Source organism: Plodia interpunctella, chromosome 7 (assembly GCF_027563975.2).
Source record: "Plodia interpunctella isolate USDA-ARS_2022_Savannah chromosome 7, ilPloInte3.2, whole genome shotgun sequence".
Classification (NCBI taxonomy): domain Eukaryota; kingdom Metazoa; phylum Arthropoda; class Insecta; order Lepidoptera; family Pyralidae; genus Plodia; species Plodia interpunctella.
Window position 1 is genome coordinate 8145372 of NC_071300.1, and position 23341 is coordinate 8168712.

At 35.4% G+C, this 23341-nt stretch overlaps 1 protein-coding gene across 4 annotated transcripts in view; it reads right to left on the minus strand.

The window, feature by feature from the left end:
* Tusp (tusp) overlaps positions 1 to 23341 on the minus strand; it is a 37590-nt gene that overhangs the window by 12154 nt on the left and 2095 nt on the right. For all 4 annotated transcript variants that reach the window (XM_053748198.2, XM_053748197.2, XM_053748195.2 and 1 more), the window contains exons 2-5: positions 15925 to 16089; positions 8756 to 8938; positions 2977 to 3150; positions 875 to 1136 (exon numbers count right to left, since the gene is read on the minus strand). In XM_053748198.2, coding sequence (XP_053604173.1) covers positions 875 to 1136; positions 2977 to 3150; positions 8756 to 8938; positions 15925 to 16089 — 784 coding nt within the window. The remainder of the gene's footprint in view (positions 1 to 874; positions 1137 to 2976; positions 3151 to 8755; positions 8939 to 15924; positions 16090 to 23341) is intronic.

Genomic DNA, 23341 nt, shown 5'->3' on the forward strand with positions numbered 1-23341 from the left:
TTCTACCGAGCCTCGCGCTCTCACCAATGGGTTTATTTCTGACCACGTCTAAATATAAACATCGAAAATCAATGCGAAACGCCTGCCAGCTTACTGCATATTTTATCAGAGTCCTTTATATCCGCACCGTATCAAATAAAGCAGTGAAATTGTGTTCGATGCTTTGTGTATAAAACCAACCGGAGAGATATCTTTATACATAACATTCGTACACATTCGACATTGTTCGAAAACATTATGACATATGCACAAAAAATAATGGTGACATATAAATTTTTAAATTGTGCACATAGTCACAGACAGTATGATCATCGGCAAAGTATAACATCTGTAAGTGGCCTCTCCGGTTAATTGAATACTCAAAATTTCGTATCTACATTCGATTATTTGTAGCAGTCTATAAACTTCATAGTGGTCGTAAACCGTTTTCCGGATTGAAAAGCGACATGTCGTTTGTCAAACAGTTAGGACCCCACATTTATCACATATCATTCGCCAAACGTCTCTAGCGATGTTCGAGGCGCGGCTCTTTCAATTGTGAGCAATTCAATAACGCATTATACGGTTAAATAATGATGTCGACGTATTCAGTAGGTTTTCTGAGTACACAATTCATATTTTCCCATCTTTACATATGAAATCATCTTAGTAAAATGCAGAGTAGAAATTCAGTTATCAATCTCGTTGTTATTGGCAAGATTTAAAAGTCTGGAAAGGTTGGAATTAAGTAGATATTGTGTAAGAATATATGCATTCCTTAATCATACCTAGCCGAAGTTCCTCTCCCGTAACACAACATTCCTATTAATGGTCTTATATTAAGTATACGTAGTCAAAATGTAGTATACTAGTCTTTTAATACTTAATCACTTACCAGGTAACAGGGTGCCAGCAACGGCGAGGAGCTCTCTCGAGTTGGCCCACTCCATAGCAAGGGTGTTCCCGCGCAGCCCCGTACATATCCTAGCCGGGCTGACGTCATCGTGTCCGCGTAACAACACAATCTCTCCATTGCCTAATGCTACAGCTAACACGTGGCCACCATTGTTCTCTGTGCTTTCTTCGCCCTCCTCCATTTTGAACTTCTCGCAAGACCACGCCATTGATGTTATGCCACCTTCGGCTACCAGTTGCACCTGGATATAAAAATAAATATGAGTATGTAGATAAAAAGTGTATTTAGGGTTTCGGACTTCAAAAGATAAAAAAGCAATCATTAGGTATAGGATCACTTCGTTGTCCGTAAAGACCTTTTTTTGGGAGCGATAAAAGTAGCAAGCTGAAAATATCCAATATTAGTGTCCATGGTCGCAGGGGAATCAAACCACCTATACTTGGTGCTGCCGGGATATCCCGTTGACCTATGATCGTGAAATTTTGCAATGTCTTACGAAACACAGGAATAACATAGAACATAGAAATAAATCTTAAAACCGTAAATATGTCTTGTAGTTTTCATTTCGGCATGCTTAGTTATCTAAATAAGAAATTGACAATACTTGGATTGTGCGAAGTTGTAATTGAAGATTATATAAGTTTAAGGACACTAAAACAATAGACCTTAAAATAGTTGTCGAAAGAGAAACCCTATTCTCAATTGACAACACAAACACTATTCTTTGCCAAGGTTACCACTTCGCTTCGCTTTTGAGGCCGGGCTGTTAGGCACGTTCCACGCGTGATAAGTACCAACTCCGTAGGTAGGTACACTCATAAAATGTACAGTTTACAAATTCACTTTTAAGGTACTTATAAGGTACACACACATACTTAACATCTATCGATTTCAATAAATTCGTAAAACTAAAACGCAAATGTAAAAGAAGCGGCACAGCTTTTCTATTGCAGGTACTTATACCATTTTTTTCCGTTTAGCAGTCTAGATCGAATTTTGTAAATTTATTTGTGCGAACTTACAATCAATAACAAAACCATCAATCAACGCAGAGGTCCGTCTAAGCAATTAAGGTTTCCACTCTAACAAAATTCTTTGCCAATTCGATAACTTGGTTAGCTCAGCAATTTCTTAATAGAACGACGGGATTTTCCTATTTACGCTGGAATTCTGATCGATGCCGGTAATAATAAGCAATTTTATTGTTTAATGGATATTAGGTTTTATATAACAAAATTGTGATCGTACAAAAACAAAACGCTTTTAGAAATGGAGTCCCAACATTCTTTTGTGTCTACTTTTATTTCTTTCCACATTACAGACGACATTACGTAGTCCTATTTCACGGCAGGCGACTCAATATACCATAATATAATGAATTTGCAACCTTTTTGGGCTTACATGCTTATTTACTTGTTACGAGTATTATACAGTATAAAAAATAAACAAAGTTATCTCTGTACAATAAATGAAATGAGTTATCAGACCTCCACGCTTTGAAATACAAGAAACAACATACACTGTGACTTCATAAAATTTTTGAAAATACCTACCTGAGAGAGCACGTCCTCTTGTTCTGCGAAGACATGTCTTCTTGCTTGCATCGACGTATACGTGGTACCAAGGCAATGAGTCTGCACTGCTGGGAGTTTGTAAATAACTATCGGCAGTGCAGACGCAGTACCCAGGTAACCACAACTGGTTATCTCACAGCCCCGGCACGATCCAGCAGCCGCAGGTAATCCACAAACACTGTCACTTTATGTTGATTTTTCATATGAATCTTTTCCGAGACCATAGCTCCATGGATGCATTACTCAAAATACCTGGATCAACACACTCATTCTAGCTATGTCGATTTTTCCTAATAGGAATCTATATAATAATTATGGTGGAATCTCATTTGAAACACAACACACACACAATACAATAAACAATGTATTTTGCATCAAACATAACAAATAAACATTTTTGTATTATAAGACACAATTTATTTTAAGGTTCAAACGGAGGCGGCCATAACTCCTAGGTTAAAAAAACCGATACAGTAACAAGTATAATATAATTCGAAGAATTCTCACCTGAGAGACCATAGCCCCATGCACGTCCATAACCACGAGTTGTGCTGATGCAGTGCCCAGGTAGACCTGGTTATCGTCCGGGGTCCAACAGCCGCAGGTGATCCTCGCGTCCAAAGACAACATGGACGACCAGTAGCGCTGCCCCGCCACCGACCCGACCAGCACGAAGCCGTCCTGTTACCAAAAGTCATATTGAGAAGGCAACTACAACGTTACTTGTACCCTCGAATGTAGTATACGAATGTACCCTCGGATCTATATGTGGATCGGCTAAATTGCCGATCCACATATTGCAAGAAATTTAAGGTACCTAAATGGTAAACTACTCAAATAAAGCAATAAAGTAGCTGGCATTAAATTTACACGAGCAGGGGCCCACTGTTGTTAAGCTGTTTGATATTAGTTGCCTCTGTACACAGACACTGCTAGAGTTACCCATATTGATCACGTAATTTCTCTCTGTTCCTATTGGGATGGCGCCTAAAACAACAGTGCTCGACATTTGTAGTGGAATGTTCAACAAAATATTCCATCAATATTCTAGTAGCAAATATCAAACAAAAATATTCAATCAAGTTATATTGAGGGCTTTTATAACGTCTGCTACTTTATTTTCAAAGGGCAATCCCTAGGGGCAATTTGGGCCGTTGCTATACGGATTGTGAAATAAACCTTAATTATCTTGATGAACGATTAATCCGAATATTCGGCCAGCTTATGATATGCTAATGATGATAAAGCTACATATTATTATTTATAGCACCTGGCACCAGATTTTCCGTAATTTGCGAAAGTGGAGTTTCGTGATAATATTAATGTTGGTAGATAAATTTGCTAAAAAATAAACGTAGGCAGTATGTAGGCTGTGTTGTCGAGGTGTTCCGCCAAGAACTAAGGACAAGAAGGCATCGAACATGAAGTCTTGGTAAGGAAATAAAAGCGATTTAGCCATACATTTAGCTAATATTTAACTCCCAAAAAGCTATCCTTGTCCTTACATATTATAAAACAAAGTCCTCCGCATAATCTGTCTGTCTGCGTTAAACTCAATATCTATTGGTTTTCACCAATAGATAGTGTGGTTCCTAAGGAAGGTTTAGGTATATAATTTATTATGTTTTTACCCGAGCGGGCCGCTGGCTAAAAATAAATATTATTTAGATTTTATTTATGGTTTTCTTTAAACATTCCATTTGAATTATCGAATAATACCAACAAGTTCGCAGTGCAGGCGCCAAGCCGGGAACAGTGCAGTTCGAGTTAGACAAACAAAGGGCTGCGCCGCTGCGATACGACCATAAATCCGCCGCCTGCCGCCATTGTCTAGCTCTAATTAATTCCATCAGCCTCCGCACTAATATCACGGAATGGCAGACATGATAATTGATGGAGCGAGACAATTTCAAAATGAGATACAAAGGAATATTCATTTATATAATATTCTTGTTTTAAGTTCTACATATTCGGAATACATATTCTTTCCACTTATACAATACAGGATGACCTGTTAAACGCCAGCCAAATTTTCGCAATAGATTTGGAAATAGGGCTGGTATCTAAAGAACTATCAGCGCCTCCCTAGTGTGCTTGTTTTATATTTTTGTTTTAAACTTTTAAGTAGTTATATAATTTTAATTTTGTAAAGGTGTCCTCGGTAGACCAGCGTTGTGGTTATCACCGCAACATTACGCTGGGAAGGAAGCCTTTTTGGTATACACAAATACGCCCAAATTGTGCAACAAAATACAACAAAAATACTCTTTCACTCGAATTTTTAATCGAAGTAATGGATAGTAAAAAAAAATGTTGTATTCGACATATCAAGCACATTATAAAAATTTTACATCATATCCTTAATGTCATATAACTAATTCTTAAAGATGTGACGTGATAAATAATTCTTAAAGAATTTAAATAATGCATGAAACTGTTTTGTCACGAACATGTTTACTTTCTCCCTAGACCAAGATAGAAAAATGACGGTTATGCACTCCGTCATCTGGAACTAATACAAATTACCTATAAACAGTTGACTAAACGATCAATATAGTTTAGTTGAAAAATAACAGACGAGTTGTATAACACACGAGTGGTCTGGAAAAATAAAGTTTTTATCTTCAGCTATCAATCAGCCGTGCCAATAACACGACATAAATCTCACTGTCCCGGATTTCATCCCTTTTGAAGGGCACTGTCCTTCAAACCACTGATGGTATAACAAATTGGATCGCTCCCGACCGCTTCTCAATTCGTGTGAAGATATGGTTAAACAATATAAGCAAACTTTCTACTTTATTTGATACGACACTTTTATCTCGCCGTTATAAAATTTGAAACAGAAAATGACTACTAAACTGTTCTAAAATGAACATGAAAGTTAGTAAGATACTTATATCATGGAAACTGTAATAATGATGTCAACTTTTCTGGCAACTTATGACAAAACATAAAATAATGAAAATTATTCTGATAATAATTACCAGTATGTACTTACAAGGAGATGGACCAAAGTACTCGATTATTGTAAATAATGATTAATAAATGTAGTGGAAAATTTAAGTTAAGGTACATATAAATTAATATGACAGCAATGGCTATGATGAAATCGGATAATGCATTAACCCTCCACAGTCGCTCGCACTGTGTAAACAAATCTTGCATATTATGCGACTCAGATTGAATACGCCTCCATTCCTTTTTAATACCATGCAAATTACATGCCAATGTGGGATTTACCTAAGAGTACGTTATATGGGTCTCAATAAGGTAGGTATTTGTCTGTCAACAGATATCTTTTTAATATAGGGTTGGAACCCGATAATCTACGAGTCGACACGAGAGAAGCCTTTCATGCGTGAAAAGAGAGGTGTGAAATTCTAAAACACCAACAATAACGTCCACTTATTAAAGGTTTGTGAGGTCAATCGACTGATTCAAAGTTAGGAAGATCAGAAAATACATCGTTTAGAGGCCTTTGAAGATCTCCAAATGGCAGATTTTCATATATTGATGTATTAATTTAATTATCTTATTATGATATACCTTTACTACTACTTTTTAATAATAAATTCCTCTCTCAAACCCTAATATTTTTTGATATCAATCATAAACGAAACAACACTTCAAACTACAAAATGGCCGCCGCAATAACGTTCACTTATTAAAGGTTTTTGAGGTCAAAGTTAGGAAGATCAGAAAATACATCGTTGAGGCCTTTGAAGATCTCCAAATGGCAGATTTTCATATATTGGTGTATTAATTTAATTATCTTATTATGATATACCATTCTTTTTTAATAATAAATTCCTCTCTCAAACCCTAATATTTTTTTGATATCAATCATAAACAAAACAACACTACAAACTACAAAATGGCCGCCGCCAGAAAAACAGATATGAGATTATAAAGACACATAACTAGCAAGCCATGTCGCAGACTTGAGAAGTTGTCACGAAACAAAAGCGAGCTATTTATGAACGAGACTCTACACTCCTTGTCATTTGGGTCACGAAGATCAGGAAAGCCATCAAATAATGTCACGAATGGGAATAAGCTCTTTGTCTAGTTGAGTTCCGTGAGATAACACATGGGAGTGATTGTTTATTCTGCTAACGATGTGCTTATTAGGTGGCTACGAAGGCTTAGGTATGCCCAGTACAAATAGATGGGTTTGTTCCCAGTTTATTCACAAAAAGTCTGGTGAAAACCCAGCTATGTTTTCGTCGGTCTTTTTGATAAAATACTGGACGTAATCGTTGGTCAGTACCTAGTATGTACGGAATATTATTTCAACGAAATTAATATACTTAAACAGCGAAATTCCTATTACAAAATCCGTTACATCTCCGAGAATAAGTAATAAACATTTACATACAGCGAATATTTTAAAATATTATGTTACATAGCACAGAGTTTGCTATTGTAACTCCATGAAAGAGAGGGTGTGTAAAAGTTTTACACGGATGTCTGTGGCGTTGATAGCTCCCAAGAGGATTTATTGATGGTGAAGTAGGTATCTTAGTTTGAAAGTAGGTTAACCGAAGGTTCAACTTTGCCCGAGATAATAAATTTTTTCCAAGCGATTCTTAGTGAAACTGTTGTGAGTAGCACTATGCTCTTCGAAGAAACATTTTAAATTCATTATTTTAAGTCAAAGTCAAATCATATATTCAGAAATTAGATTCAGAATCACAGGTACTTTTTCATGTCAAATTTTCTTATAAAGTATTTCTCTATTATCTCAATATATACATACGTAGGTATTATTTAAGAACTTTGAACATAAATTACTATATTCGTGTAAATTGTGAATTACTGGTGTCTGGAACACAATTTACTAAGCAGATGCTTGTAACTCTGCCATAAAATTAACAGGAGACTATAAAGAGTCCCATAAAACGTGCTCCACGTGAAGATAGTCCATTGAAAAACATGTTGCGTAAACACTTCCAAAGTCTGGCACACACGCCGCGCCTTCTCTTATTGGAAGTGCTCGAGGTGTCACGTAACGTTGCCCGGCTGGGCTCACACTGAAGCCTTTTAGCAAATTGGACCGACATTTTGATCCAGCTGAGCACGTGGTTTGACAACGCGTATGTTTGGAATTGGAATATTACAGGAATCGAGTCCCATTTTAGTGTATTAAATTATCAAAAAGACACACAGTTTATTATGTTATTATTTATATCAGTTTTCGTTTATCAATATTTGACAAATAATTAATTTTCGAAGAGTAGAGCATGATTCCAGTGTGCATTTAGCTCCACTATAAAGCACCGTTCGGTATTACAGTTACGCCGTAACTGGAGGACAAAGGAATAAAGAAATACATCACAATAGCTGAATAATGGTTGAATAACAGTGAAAAATATATGATAAATTACGTAATATTTCGACTCAACTATTCTCAAATTCCGCTGATGACGGGGTGTGTTTTTATTCATTCATTATTCTCCTCATAAGCCCCTTGGAACAATTTATGGAAGATTACATTACAAAGTCTGCTAATTGACTTCTTAGTCTGGAATAAAGTAGGCTTATTTAAATTTGGCTGTAATCCGCGGGCCGTATCGATCTGGGTCCAATTTGCTGAAACTCTGGCTGATATTTGCTATCGATAGAACGATAACGAAGCTCTCGTCGAGACATTGATGGATATACCGCAGCTGTCTCGCGCATACTTTAATAATGTTACTGATCTGTTTAAAACCGAAAACTTGTCAAATCTTACGCTAGACTGACGCCAGTATTTCGAGATCCATCTCTTTGTTAAGCGATTGTTGGAAATTCTCCAACGAGTTTTGATAAGCATACTAAGAAGTGTCAAAAACTTTCTTAGCTGAATTCTTTACTTAACAAAGTCTAACTTAGTTCTTAAGAATATTTATTGATATTCCTAAAGCATATTTTTATAACACTGGGTATATATCATCATAGCTATCTCAAAAATAAAACTGCTACTCGTAATATTCACGAAATTGTTAAATATTTTTATTATTATACAATAATTTCCTAAATATATTCTTGCTGCTCCAGCGACCCTCTTACTTGATCCACAAGAAGATTAAGACTGAAGACTTAAGTCATTGCACAACTAAATAAGAAATAGACTATTGATGTAACAGCAAGGACTAACCTGATAACAAATGAGGGCTATGTATCCGTCGTGCGACCAGGAGAAGTGGGTGACAGGCGCGCACACCACACAAAGATTACAATGAAGACTCAAGGAATCGCACAACTAAATGAATACAATACTGATGAAACAGCAAGGACAAACCTGGTAACAGATGAGGGCCATGCGTCCGTCGTGTGACCAGGAGAAGTGAGTGACAGGCGTGCTCCGGTCGTTGATGAGCTCAATGCTCCAGCGCCCCTCGTACTTGATCCACACGAAGATCACACCCGAGCTGTCGCATGAGGCCAACTTCTGATACGGCTCGTTCCATTTCACCAGGATCACCTGTGGATAAAATAGTTGTGAGAAGTCGGTTTGACAAAGGTAAAATAAGATTGATTTATAGTATATATATAAAGTTATAATTCAAGTAGCTACTTTCACTATGAAAAATTACATCGAAATTAATATTAATTGAATATATATTAAACGAGTCTAAATACCAACCGAGCATAAAGAAGACAAACGGTAAAAGTAATTAAAACAAACAACATAAATCAACATTTTAACAAGCTATGAAGCGACGAAAATCTGAAATTGCAAAAAAGATAAAATGATATGAATCGCTTTCATTATTTACATAGAATTTGCATAATAAATGTATGTACGTGAGCATATTACACGGTGGGATGGCTGGCTATTATCATGCCGGCTTCGCGGGTAAGTTACACCCACTTAAGCAAAACGCGGGATGTGGAAACATCCGTCATTACAATAGAATTCGTAGTAATGAGGTAACCAGACATGGCATGTGCTGTCTGGGTGAACTGTTCTGGTAAATAGACGCAAATGAGTATGTATGGCGAATAGTCTTTATCACTGCTTTGTGGTCATTACAAACATAGGAACCGTCATCTAGCAAAATGCAATATTCATAGCCCGGATTAACTTTAAGGAATAAAATTGTGTCCTCGATGTTGGAGAAAAGTTAATTGCGACGATATAAGATCGATTTGAGCTTGCGATTTGAATTAACTTGGCTTGCTTGGCTACTACAGACATTCTATTATCATCTTTGTTAAAGGCAACTTAATAGGTAAATAATAACAACTATTTTAACATGTCAAAGTAGATGAATTTTTGCTGATATATAAACTCATTTAATACCAAAGACCTGTTTCTAAGCAAAAGATAATTCGGACTGACGGGCTCTGTGAGCAAAATATTCCCCAACTGCTGACATTTTCCTACCACTCCACAGAAAACGTATGTGGATATGAAAACATGATGTGATAGGGGTTTTCACAGAATGTTCAGAATTCCTGCTCGTGCCGCGAAATAATAAAACCCGGCTGACAAGGCCAAGCAGAGTGGTTTACGTTCAATTACGTCACATAAAGGAGCGGGGAGAGAGGCTTTTAATTTTTCTTCCTCTATATATTAAAGACTACTTTAGCCTCGCGCGTGCCTACATAGGAATGTAACGAGCTTCTAGACTCTTAATTAACTTTCATAAACTTTCCGAGAGATATTTTACATGTTTTAATTACACAATTACTTCATAAACAAGTTTTAGGTTTAGGTACAAAATCCCTTCGGAGGAGCAAATAATAAATTGTAAAAACTCCACAACCCACAACTGGTAAAAACTTGTAGAGAACAGGAAAGTATGACGTAAGAGATGTTTTTCACCGGCGGATATTGTAACAAACGCACAAACTTTGTTCATTTGTGACTTTGATACTTGTTTCTTAGGATACAAAGGCCAAAATTATAAATACGATTTGCGAACTTCCCAAGTTTTGACCGTAAACCATTAAGTTCTGTGGTGTGATTACAAAGGGTCGCCGCAAAATTTATAGTAGCTAAGAGCTTTTGAGAGTTCCAGAACTTATGGATTGATTAATTAAAATACAGATGGGATTTACACGTATTCTATTTCCTATAAAAAGGAGCTTTACAACATTTGTAATATTTTAAATAATTATAGAAAAGTTATATCTAAAACAAACGACATTTTCAAAAGTCGAACTTAACTTTACGTACAATGTCAATCTTAAACCTCGAGGAATAGTCATACAATGAACCAGTTTCATTATTTATCTCAACTTGTAAACTTGTAGACTATTTCGTAGCAGGCGCTACGTCTGTCTGCGAGTTACGAGTGCTACGACGATCTGGGTATACAGCGCTACGAAATCGTAGCAAGTAATAGTTGTAGTTGTAGCATAGAAATTTTAGATTTCACTCTAGCTGCCTGGATCCAGTTTTTTGAATCTTGAGTCCCAACAGGTTAAACCGGATACTTTTTAGCACTATAACTGTCTGCCGAGTCTTCATTTTATAGTTTATACAAATGTACTCATATCTTTGTTCAAAACATATATGCACACATTAACCATATCATGTGCTAATTTTATTAATAAATGGCAGGTTATTATTTTTTTATTTGTAACACACACACACACACACACACACTATTTAACAGAATGTTAGGCAAAGACTATTGATTTCCATTTGCTTCGACCTTTACTGACCAAAATACATTGGTATGACACTAAAGCGAAACCCCGATATTACGCAAGTTTGAAGTCAAAGAGGAACTTAGCGAACAGGGAAGCTGTCTCGTGGCCAAGTACTTGCGTTAGTTTCCAAGTAGATTTATTGGCCACATCACATACATAATGAATTACCCCTTTTGACCCTGTCTCGCCGGCCATTACTCGTGTAGGCAGAAGGCTTTAGGCTCACATGTGGCTCATGTGTATGTACAGTGATTTCAAACACTGAAACACTGGGTTGGTTTGACACATGACAAAACTGTCTGTGTACTTTCGTATATATGTCATCGTTAATGAGATTTAAACGTTTATTCACCTATTTATATCATTATTAATTTGGACAGTCTACTGTACATATTTTTGCGCAAGTTACATTCGATACTTATTTATTTAGAGTGCATTCAAACCGAATGAAGCCAACATCATTAACTTGCAAGTCTATGGAAAATAACTACGGTGATTTGTTTGGTGATAATTTCCTCCTGCACTCCACAACTACCAACTTTACTACTAACTCTACATTACTAATTTATAAGGTGAAAATAAAGGAATTTAAATAAAATATATTTCTCATAACTTCTATTTATTTACTTTACCAAATTGGCTACCAATTTATAGCATATAGTGGCAAATAGAATATTGATTTTATTTAATAATAACTGGCGGCCCGTCCCGGCTTCGCTCGCGGTGAAAACCGTACAAAAATCCGTCCGGTATTTTATCTCATTCATACAGACAGACGCGATAGGATACTTCTATTTATAATATGTAAGGATTTATAAATATAACTTCAATAAAGTAAAATACACAAACTTATAAATTTGAAATAAAACCCCCACGCCTTGGTAAGGAAAAAATAAACGCCAATGATCCTTTTCAATTGGGCGCGTATGCTTATTTGTCAACATACAAATGCCACTGAGATACCAATACGGCATGTAGGATGAGTAAAGCCGTGTGAAAGCCGATGTCGATCCTCGGCACAATAACAATAACGGTAGCTCAGCCGGCAACATCAAATCTTACAATAAACTGGGTGCAGAACTGACACTTCATATCAACAAAGCACAAAAGGCACATTCATCATCTCTGTTTCTAAAGACTAAATAAAATCGCTGTTAATTATATTTTTTAACGTAAGGATTTACTATCTGTCAGAGCTAGCTATATTAGAACCGAAAAAATATTTTGTTTATATTAAGGCGCGACGTCGGGTCGGGCGTCCCGGGGCGAATTTCGACTAAAAATATAAAAGGCTTTTTCTAGTCAGAAGCCAAAAAAGATTATTCAATAAAGAAAATAAAATGTATTTATTTTTTTCAGAAGTAATTCTAACATAAACTTGATGATCAACTTTCACCTTGAAATCCTGAAGGAAAAAAATTGATGAACATGTTCAAGTTTCAATGTGTTTCTGATATTGAATTTATCTGCTATTTTTAGGCGGCATTGACATACTATATAATAATAATAATAACACACAAAGGGATAGATCTCTGCAGATGCAGCAATCTCATATAAAAGATACAAAAAGGCCTCTTTAAGTTTCCAATGAACATAATAAAAATACATAAATATACCAATAAACAACACGAATTAAATTAGAACCTTACATGGTCTAAAAAGTGTATTAACTTAGTAGAAAGCTTTACATAAATACTTTCGGTTATGTCTTTGACTGATTTCAGTAAGTTACTCCGTGTTTATAATACTTATGCCTTGGTGCAGTAGCAGCGCTAGACCACATGTGGACGTCGGCAACATCAAGTTCGTGAGGCCTTTTTTACTACGAAGTAAAAAAATGACCTTAAATTAAATGACCCAAATGATAAAATAATGAATGACTAAACGAGTTTTTTTTGCGAGGCCCCCTCTTGAGGCTCCGGACAGATGCGAGGCCTAGCGACGCCAATGCTTCTGTACACTCCCTATTCTAGAGCAGTATTCGCATTTCGCGTCGCAAACGACCGCGATCAAATTTTCGTTGTTGCGCGCCAAGCGGCAAACGACATGAGCCTGCTTTTTATTTCCGCCCGTACATAAACCCGAATGGAAACATTACGTGTTTTTTATTAATTTCGCTATTTATGGTCGGGTTTCAGGTATAAAAACGCTTACATCATGACGCATCTGACATAAACCATTTTACATTTACACAACAGAGTAGGCACACCTGTTGAAGACTTGAAGAGCAGTAGGTAATCACAAAGCCTGTTTCCAGTAATCTTTAATAAAAAAGCCACTGTTGGAGGAAAAAGAGCAAAGCGACGGTAGATTTGTATTTGGAGGATTTACTGAAAATTTCCACTCTTCAGAATAAGATTAAAGTATTTTTTCTGGATCTTTAGTTGGGATATTTGTGGTAGAGATAAATGTTACGTGCTACAGAAAGCTACGTATAGTAAGGTTACGAAATTGCTGCGGATTGCGACGACCATGTAATCTGTGCTACGACTCTCTTGTAAGCTACGAAAGTGCTACAACCAGCGTCATAACATAATAAAAAGGAAAACCACGATGAGAGAAAAATAAATCTTAGAAAAGAAAATGGTTAAAATAAGAACCTAAATATTGAGAACTCTCAACGGGGAATATAAATTCATTTTTACAAAGGCCAGTTTTATGGAAATAAAACTGGCAGATCCTGAAGGCTGAATGGGATACAATAAAAGCGGATCAAGTTAAATATAAAGAGGTAAAACGAAGCTTTACCTCCGTTTAAAGTGATTACGGGGATTTTCTGTCGATTGGTATCGTGAAAGGAACTTACTATACTTGGACATTTTTCATAAATAACTAAAATACTAAGCAAAATGATATTTAGAAAAAAAGATACTCATACAACTTAAATAGGTAAGCACGACGTAAGTGAATTTAAAAAAACTAATAAATACATGTTTTTGAAAATATTTGATGTCAAAAAGTGAGTTTTTTAAGATGAAAGTCTGTACGTTAATCAGGTAGTGTTCCCCGGGTTTACTCCAAGCCGGGATAGAAATATAACGAAAAAAGTGGATCATTATCCTTAACGATGCCCTTCCTAGAATTACAAGCTACCGTTGCTTTTCGACTGTTTTAAGCTATTTAATTATGTATAAGAGAGAGCTCTCCACAGAGATTTGAATAAATAATAAGACATAGAAGTGTTAACATAATTTTGTTTATTTATAAAGCACACATAGGACCCAAGTTCCTTTGCTCACTCACATTCAACCAAATTACAAAAATATAAGAAAAGTAATTTTTAAAAGTAAAAGGTACATTTTTTGTGGTTTACTATATATATCACACATATTTTTTTAAAATAATTTATGTATGCCTACGTCACACTCCAGCTCTCATATTATCACATTAAAAATCTCCTCAATAAATTAAACAAATGCTTTGTTTTGACGTGAAAGAAGCACAAACGAACACACTTTCACACTTAGAATATTAGTCTGGATATGGATTTTCAGATTTCAGAAACCCTTGATCAAGATGGCTCTTCTATTCCTTTAGAAAGCCAGATTCTGTGCTGCTCCGTAATAAAAATGTATGCTTTTAAAATTCGTTGTACAATAGCCCGCTTAGTTGCCAAGGCATTTTAACGGTAAATCGCGGGTTCGCAGGCCACGGGTGAACGTGGTAAATTAGGTATAATACCAGTATGAAGATGAAAGGTTTCGGGTTCCTCATTACTTGGTAAACATGTATTTGAGTTTTGATCCGGGTGTTTATATTGTAAATATCATGTTCAGTTTGATAAGTTTAATTAATCAACAACAAAAATAGGCATGGAATTATTTTTCAAAAAATGAGTTTCCAGGGTTTATGTATTGAGGTAAAAGTTACAATTCCTTTGTTCTCAATTTCGTATTAGATGATATTTACGTTACGTACATTTCAAAGAGTATTTATTTTACTTAGATGTGTACTCGTGTGTAATATACTGCTTAAGGCGTGTCAGTCAGACTTTGTAGTAAAGATAGGATATTCAGATGTCATGCGTAGGCAGAAAATTAACCATTATACACATACTTCATGTAATACTATGTTAAATTCAAGTTTATTATACGTTTATATTCCCTATAACAGTTAACAAACAAATCCTATCTTTTGTTATTATAGTTCAATTGTTACCTCTTTCTTGAAAAGACAATAAGTATACTTACTTAAATGTACCTATCCAATTATGCTTGGGTTGACTAGAGATGGACACACCCGTGCACAATAGTGAAGATAATGATATTTTTTTCTAAAATTTCAACATTGCATGGGCATAAGCACAACATTGGTTGACGTCAGATAGGCGGCCGGTCATAAGATCAATATTGTATTTCTTTAAAAACTTACAAAAAAGTATGTACAGTGAACAGCCCATCACCCTACACAAATTAATTGCTAACACGCCGCTATTACCACGCCATAGAAGTAAATGCAGGGTAGAGTAACTTTATGTGATGTTGACTATACAAATTGTGAACATACATATTTCATTTATTTATTAACCAATTAGGTACTTTGGTCGATAATAAATAAAACTAACGTAACGCGTTATGAATTTCCACTGCAATAATCTGTTCCAAATTTTGAAATAAAATTATCAGTTATAACTTTTACATCAGTAGCAATAGGCGGGAATTTCTTCTGTCAGAGTGAGCACATCATCACATATTTTTTATCAGAGGCCACTGTATCTAATATAAATCTTGGACAACCAGTCTACCATTAGACCAAACAGATATAGCATATATTTAACGGGCACCAAAGAGTGAAAGAGAGACTCACGTCAGATCTGTGTCCCCTGAGGTTGTAGTTGGTTCTCAGGGGCAGCTCGTGTGGACGGCGCGCATGCGACGACGTGAACGTGACGCCGACCACACCGCGCACGTTGCCCGTCGCTAGCCAGCCCTCTTGGTAGTAGTTGTTGCGGTTCAATTTCCAGCCCTCCTCCTGTTGGAATAAGATACTTTATTCGATGACCCAAAATAGCGTAGCAAACATTGGATTTGTAATAAAAACAAAAACCTAAGTATTATAAAATTTAGTAGTAAATGTGTTGGAAAATGTATCTTATTTTTGTAGAATGTGTTGTGTATTATTTATTATCAAAATAGTTTTTGAGTACCAGATTACAGACATATGCGCAACTAAAAATTACCTTAAGGTACCTTCACCCATGGAAAGTCAAATATACACTTTGCATATCGTTACATAAAATATTATCCAAAGATTTCCCTCGAGAACTATCGGACGGATTTTTGTACGGTTTTCATCAATAGATAGTGTGATTCCTAAATAAGGTTTAGGTTTATAATTTATTATGGGAAAAACTGGGACGGGCTGTTAGTTTTTTTTTTTCAATATTTGTTTTGTTTGCGGCCAGGACTAAATTTTAGGCGTTGATTTTTTGGTGGTAGAAAGAGTAGAACTTCAGAACTTGAACTGAAAAAGCAAGTTACTTTTATTCTATTAAATATTATCCTACTGTTTTATGGTCTTTCAGACAACATTGATTCACACGCAACAAACGTTCAACATGGGCCAAAGTTTTTGTTTCGAAACATTTGCGTATAACGTGGCAGCCGTCACTTGCAGATTCATCAATTAGTAAGTACTTGTCATTTCAACTTGGTGTAGCGTATTTTTCAACGTTCATTATTTTTTAATTAATTTTACATTTGATTACATTGCTTTACTTTCTATATTAGTAAAAATCATTTATTTACACCACAACAAAAAGGCCTTACAAACATGGGGAAGTTATAATACATATAATAAAATTTTTCATTACATAGGAGATATTAACTCTTTATGGGACTAATAGAAGCCAAAGCAATTTTTTTTAGAATGGCTGTCTGTTTATTTATTCGCGCATCACACAAATACCACTGAATGGAATTTGATGCGGTTTTTATAGTTGTATAGCGGTAGGTCTAACTTAAAATCTGGTATAGCTTTCATCGCGATACATTGCTTAAATCCCGAGACATTGATAATAATAACTTATGAGCGAGCGCACGAAATTAATGCGGGCGAAGCTGCGGGCAAAAGCTAGTTAAAAATAATAGGACAGTATCATTGTGGAGATCCGGGGCCTGCACTAGATATCAGAAAAATCTATGTAACTATACATATACATATTATTGGATACAGAGAAATAAACATTATATTATTTATGGGATATGAATGTTTCAATATATTAAATATATAATAATGACAAGACTCCGCCTACTATTGTTAGTTTTAGTCAAAAGGGACTTAAGTACTTACTTGCGAACACTAAAGTATTCTCTAGTAAGTTGATAAAAGTAGGCACTAAGTATAAGAGCCCGTGAAGTCTAAGCTGTAAAATAAATGCTGCAGCTGAAAAGACCTTGTACTTGAGCGACCTTGGCCGAATAAGTTAAACCGCCTAGTAATTGCATGAGCCGGTTTTTACCAGTATTTTTTTTATTTAGTTCTTTATCTAGCCAGCAGTTTGTAACTTGTGATAAAATAATTACTATACCTATAAGATTGAAAAACACGTGAAAAGGTGCCTTCTTCTTATTATTTAAGGGCTATGCTCTAGTCGGGATTCTGAAACGGCTCTCGGTAACGACAGAAGACCTTAAAAGCAAAGCCGAGGATAGGGAGGCATGGCGTATACTCCACCGACTAGAGAGTCTGAAACGGTTCTCCGACAATTGCTTTGTCTACGAACGATTCGCCGACAGAATAGAGGAGACATTCTGTCGGCGAATCGTTCGTAGATAAAGGGTTCTGTCGTTCAAACGCCCGATGTCGAAACATTGTGTCGACGAAACGTTCGTAGACAAAGCAATTGTCGGAGAACTGTTTCAGACTCTCGGCCGGTGGAGTATACGCCATGTCTCTCTATCCTCGGCTTTGCTTTTAAGGTCTCGATACGATACAACGCCTGCCTTTTCTTTCATTTGGCTTCCATAACTCTTCCTCGGTCTCCCTGGACCTCTTCTTCCTTTCAACTTTCCTTCAAAAATAGTTTTAAAAAGGCGTCGTGTCAATCATTCTTCCCCTTCTATTACTGTCAGCAGTCTTCTTTTTTCATTTACTATTTCCAGCACTTCTTCATTGCTTTTTCTCTGTCCAGCTTATTTTTTCCATCCTTCTCTAGCTCCACATCTAAAAAGCGGCTAATCTGTCGGTATTCTTTTTGGTGAGTGTCTGTGCACACACAAAATGTGCCTGTGGAGGTCTAATTTCTGAATAAATGATTTGATTTGTAATTTACATGCCATCGGGTTATTTGAGAAAAAATATTTTATAAAATTTTCCAGTGAATATCACTCCTAAGAGCATGAAGCTATGAGTCTACTTGTAAAGGCCTCATGGAAATCTAATTAGACAACGTACTGTAACGGTAAATGATTGTTTTTTATTTTATTGAACTCGAAGTAAAAAATATCTATGTACAGTCAACAGCACATCAAGTTACCCTCATGAACCTCTAAGGCACGGTAATAGTGGCGAGTTTGCAATGAATTTGGATAGGTTGATTTGCTGTTGACTGTACATATTAATTGCATTAACTTTCCTTCTTGGAGATTTCCAGAAAAGAGACATATGTGACCAAAGTATTGCTACTTTAGTGACATTCTTAACTTTGATGTAAAATTTTGTTTTCAAATTGTAATATATAGGTACCATGACGTTGTTAAGTACATTCGAGTTTCTGTAAGATTCCGAGAAGATAAGTAGGACGGACTACGGGTCAGTCCACCTAACTGTGACCTAACTATAACCGAAATAGTTTACAACAATAATAAGATAGGAAGCGAGGCAATTAACCAACACGTAATAGATCGTGTCCTGTTCACTCCGAGTGCGGACGTGACACCGGAGATCGAAGGCGAATTGCCAATTAGGCAGATATTAGCCCCCATCCCAACTGCACTTCCATTAGTCTGGCAACCCAATTAGCACCAGGGCTTGGATATCGGTAAAAAATCGGTAACGTTACCGCTTCCAAGTGGGGGTAACGCTACTAGCAAAGGTAACGTTATATATGCAACGGTAAACGCGAATAACGTTACCAATGTTAGTAACGGTAAAGTTACCGCTAAACAGTTTTTAACTATGCACAAATTAATACACAGGATCTTTCTCTATATTTGTTCTAAAGATTAGCAATGAACCATAAAGGAAGAGGAAATGATAACAACGTCTTAATGTAGAAAAACTATCGATAATTAGAACTTTAATTGGTAACAATGTGATATAAAAATATAATTCAAACCGTTACCGTTAACTTTACGGATTTAAGGTTATATAATTACTTACAATGTGTATTTAGTAACGTTAAGAAAGCCTGATTAGCACTGATTTCAGTGTATAACTATCAACAGGTTGAGGAAAAACTCCATGATTACGCTCACTTTTCTTATTTCACTGTAATAATACGCATTGTTGACCTTTCGTTTATTTTCTTGAGCTTATAAGTATCTGACTGACTGAACATAAAACAATATTTGATATTCTTTAACTATTTATTTTTACGTCGAAATCCTCAACATCAAGTGATTTTCTTCTGATACAAAGTCACTCGAGACGCTAGGAAACTTATTTGATCTGTTCATTATAACTTTTAATTTGGTTGGCAAATACTTTTGACGTCATTAGCGACGTTTTAGAATAGTCTTTTTTTTTATCGCGCTCTAAATTACCAACTTTGGGATTTTTCCCTTTATATGTATTGATAGTTTCACCTTCTTGCCAAATTCTATTTCGGTGAACAAGAAGTACATTACATACAGCCATTTCGATTTTAAATATCTTAATTATTATATCGATTTTAATTATTATATTACAGAAAAACCTATAATAGTTCTATAAATTGTACGGAATCGTCGGAATCCTTCATGACGCAGGTTCACCAGTTGTTTTTTGGTGCGGTGGCGGCCTATATGCAGCTGCCTATGTTTAAATACGGCGCCGAGGGGGTTTAGCTGAAAAGCGAGCTAGTCTACCAATTCAAAAATTCATGATTTAAGACTTGCATCGATGAAATAAAAATAATAAAACTAAAGCTTAAGACTCCAACGATTGGGATTAAATTGGATGAATAAGTTCAATCAAGAACCAATCCTATGCAAGTCTCATCTCCGGGCAAACGTAAGTCGCTTTGGGAAATCGTTAATTTTCACTACAAGAAGCAGAATTTTTAAATTGTGATTTTCACCCAGGTAAGTGTCTACTATGATTTTACCTTAGTTTTGACAATTAACCTTAGCAAAACACATTTTAATGTATAATAAGTAAAATCAAATGCATGACTTGCATTCAGAACTAGGGCTAGAGAGTAGTGCAAGTAAATCTGCATGTGGCCGGAGTGAGGAGGAACTACAAAGCAATGTGATGCGAATGCACTTAGGAAACTTTGCGGCCCGCCAGAGTTTGTGTTATACTCGTATATCATGCACGGAATAATCTGAGGGATATCTTGATTCCTACACTATATACCTTCTTCTTACTTTGGGGCTAGCTCAATCGGTGTGATTTGTCCTAATAGATTCTACATTATTGTATGTTGCCATTACTTGGGGTCGTTCGGCCTGGAGGTTGAGTATTGCCCATTTATATCGTTTGAAACGGTTTGTTTGTTATTATTTAATGAAATCCTCGAAATCTTTACATTTGATCCTTATATTAGTATTTAATAAAGTATTAAGCGGAAAGTCGTCGGGGCATTACATTCCTCGGCACGCCGTTTGCTTTGATCCATTTAATCCACTAATGGATGTGATTCTAAGTTTTCCTTTTTCAGAGACCATCATGGAGTGTTCGCAGAATTTTCAATTCTATATGTAGTCCTTTCAGTTTGATGTATTATTAGAGATCTATTGTGGTTTGACGGACAAAAGTTTCGTGTTGGGTGGTACCATCTTGTCATGACGAGAACCAGAAAATACACGAACAAGGGATATTTTGTATTTACTTGCAATGAAATTGAAAAACATAGGTATGTGCTTAGTTAGAATACCTACTCGTTTAATTATGTTAGACAGAGGAACTGAGGCTTGTCTATACAAACATATTGTTATCAGCACAATATGGACCACCCACCTTCTCTCACGGATCTACTTAAAGAGATTATTTACATTTTTATTAGACATAAATAAACTTTCATTTATAAATGGAAAAAAGTAATAATGACTGAAAATGCCGTTGCAGAAAAAATACTGAGTACTTGTTGAACTCTAGGTCCAACTTTTAATGAAGTTAAATTTAACACAACAAAAACGCTGCTGATACAATATCGTCGTTATCGAAAGTTAATAAACTTTTATACAATCGCGAATTAGAGCCTATAGATTTTTTCTTGTGTAAGTTGCGTAATATCGGGAACTGTACCACGGTGCCACCAAAATTATTTTTAAGTATTATTTTATAATTGTTATATCATGTTATGCGGGTCAAATAAAGACGTATAATTTTTTTTTCAGATTGGCCATTTATATAGTTTAATTTTTAAAACTTTTATAAATATTCTATTGTTGTGTTACTATACCTCACTACCCTATAACTCTAATCTTGAATTTACTTTGGGTTTAACTATATTTGTGTGATTTTTCTCTATATTTACTAATGTTAAGATAATTATTTTTTACAATGTCGCTAAAATGCATATTTATTACTACGCCTTTGTTGAGATATAAATAGCTGATTGACAGGCAGTTGGAGATAAACGGGTAGTAGTAGATATAAGGTTCGCATATTCCGTTATCACGCTTTTATTGCGGAATCCTAAAATCGCAAGAAGAATTTATAGCGGCAGAACGTCGGGTTACAGAGTAACGTTTCAATATATTAGCATACTCTGCGATATAAGAAAAGTTGTTTTAACTTTATTTCCGCTCCAATGTCGTAAATTCATGTACCTTACTTTAAACGAGGTGAAAAACAGAAAACTATTCCACTTTCATGTAACCCACGTCTATATTACGACGATTATATATCTCCGGTTTTTTTTAAATCTCTTAGGCAAGAAAATTGAATTTCCAAAGCGATTGGATGAAAGTTATTAAATAAACTAAATTGAGGATTTTTACTTGGGGCGGGGTAAGCATAATATTTTTCTGGCGAAGATTCATGAATATTTTAACATTTCAAACACTGCGATAAGTAGGTATCAAAATAAATCGCATAATAAGGAGGAAGGATGTTATATAATCTACGTCGTGCGATTTCTCCCGATCGGAACGGAATTCATTTCAATGTCCACCGTTCCGTCACTTGGAAATTCTCTTGGGTTAATTCTACAGATATTACTTCCGACTTGAAAGATTTGATTCCACGAACTTTATAACGAACAATATAAGAGTTTTGTTTTATCTTTGGATTTTAGTTGACATTTATTGATTTCTTTTTTTTATTGATAATTAACGTGAAAAGTAGATTTCATTTATAATTAAAAAACGAGTTATGTGTATTTATCGCTGAGATGTTGACTGTACTATAGTTTCAATGTCTAGGTTTTTTAGATCATTTTCAAGAGTGCTACTACTCTGTTCGCTTCCCTGCCAAATCGAAATATATGACCTACGTATTTTTAATTATAAGGTGTATCTTATCCTGTCTCTATAGTGCTAGATTACTAGATTTTCAGAACCGATTCTGATCTTAACAATGTAGAGGGGTTTCTTGTAATGTTTGCAAATACAAATGGGATAAAAATCTTACTAATTTTAAGTCTTTATTATTAGAGAAGCTAATATCTATTTTATACCCGCGTATCAATTTGTCCATTTATGGTTGCCTAATTCAGGGACTGAATTTGGTTAGAGTTAATACTCTACAAACCTAATAGTAGAACTAGCTTGATACGATTTATCGTCTTATTATCTATTATCTAAAAGTGGACAAGACGATGCGGAGGAGTTATTTTTGGCGAATAATAATAATCGTTATGTGTATTTTGTAGACTAAAATATACGAAAGCCTAAAACATACCACTTTGTGTATTTTATCAACGCAGAAAAGTAGCCACTTAAAACATTAATTATTTTCTTGGCTAGCGTCTTTGTCGCAAGAAATAATTACTGAACTGGAGAATTTACAGGGTAATGAACCAAAAAAATACGTTTTCCTTTTAAATTAAACTGTGTAAAGTATAAAAATACCATCATAAAATGAAAAAGCAAAAACGAACAGTACATTTGTCTCAATTTAAATGAAGCCACAC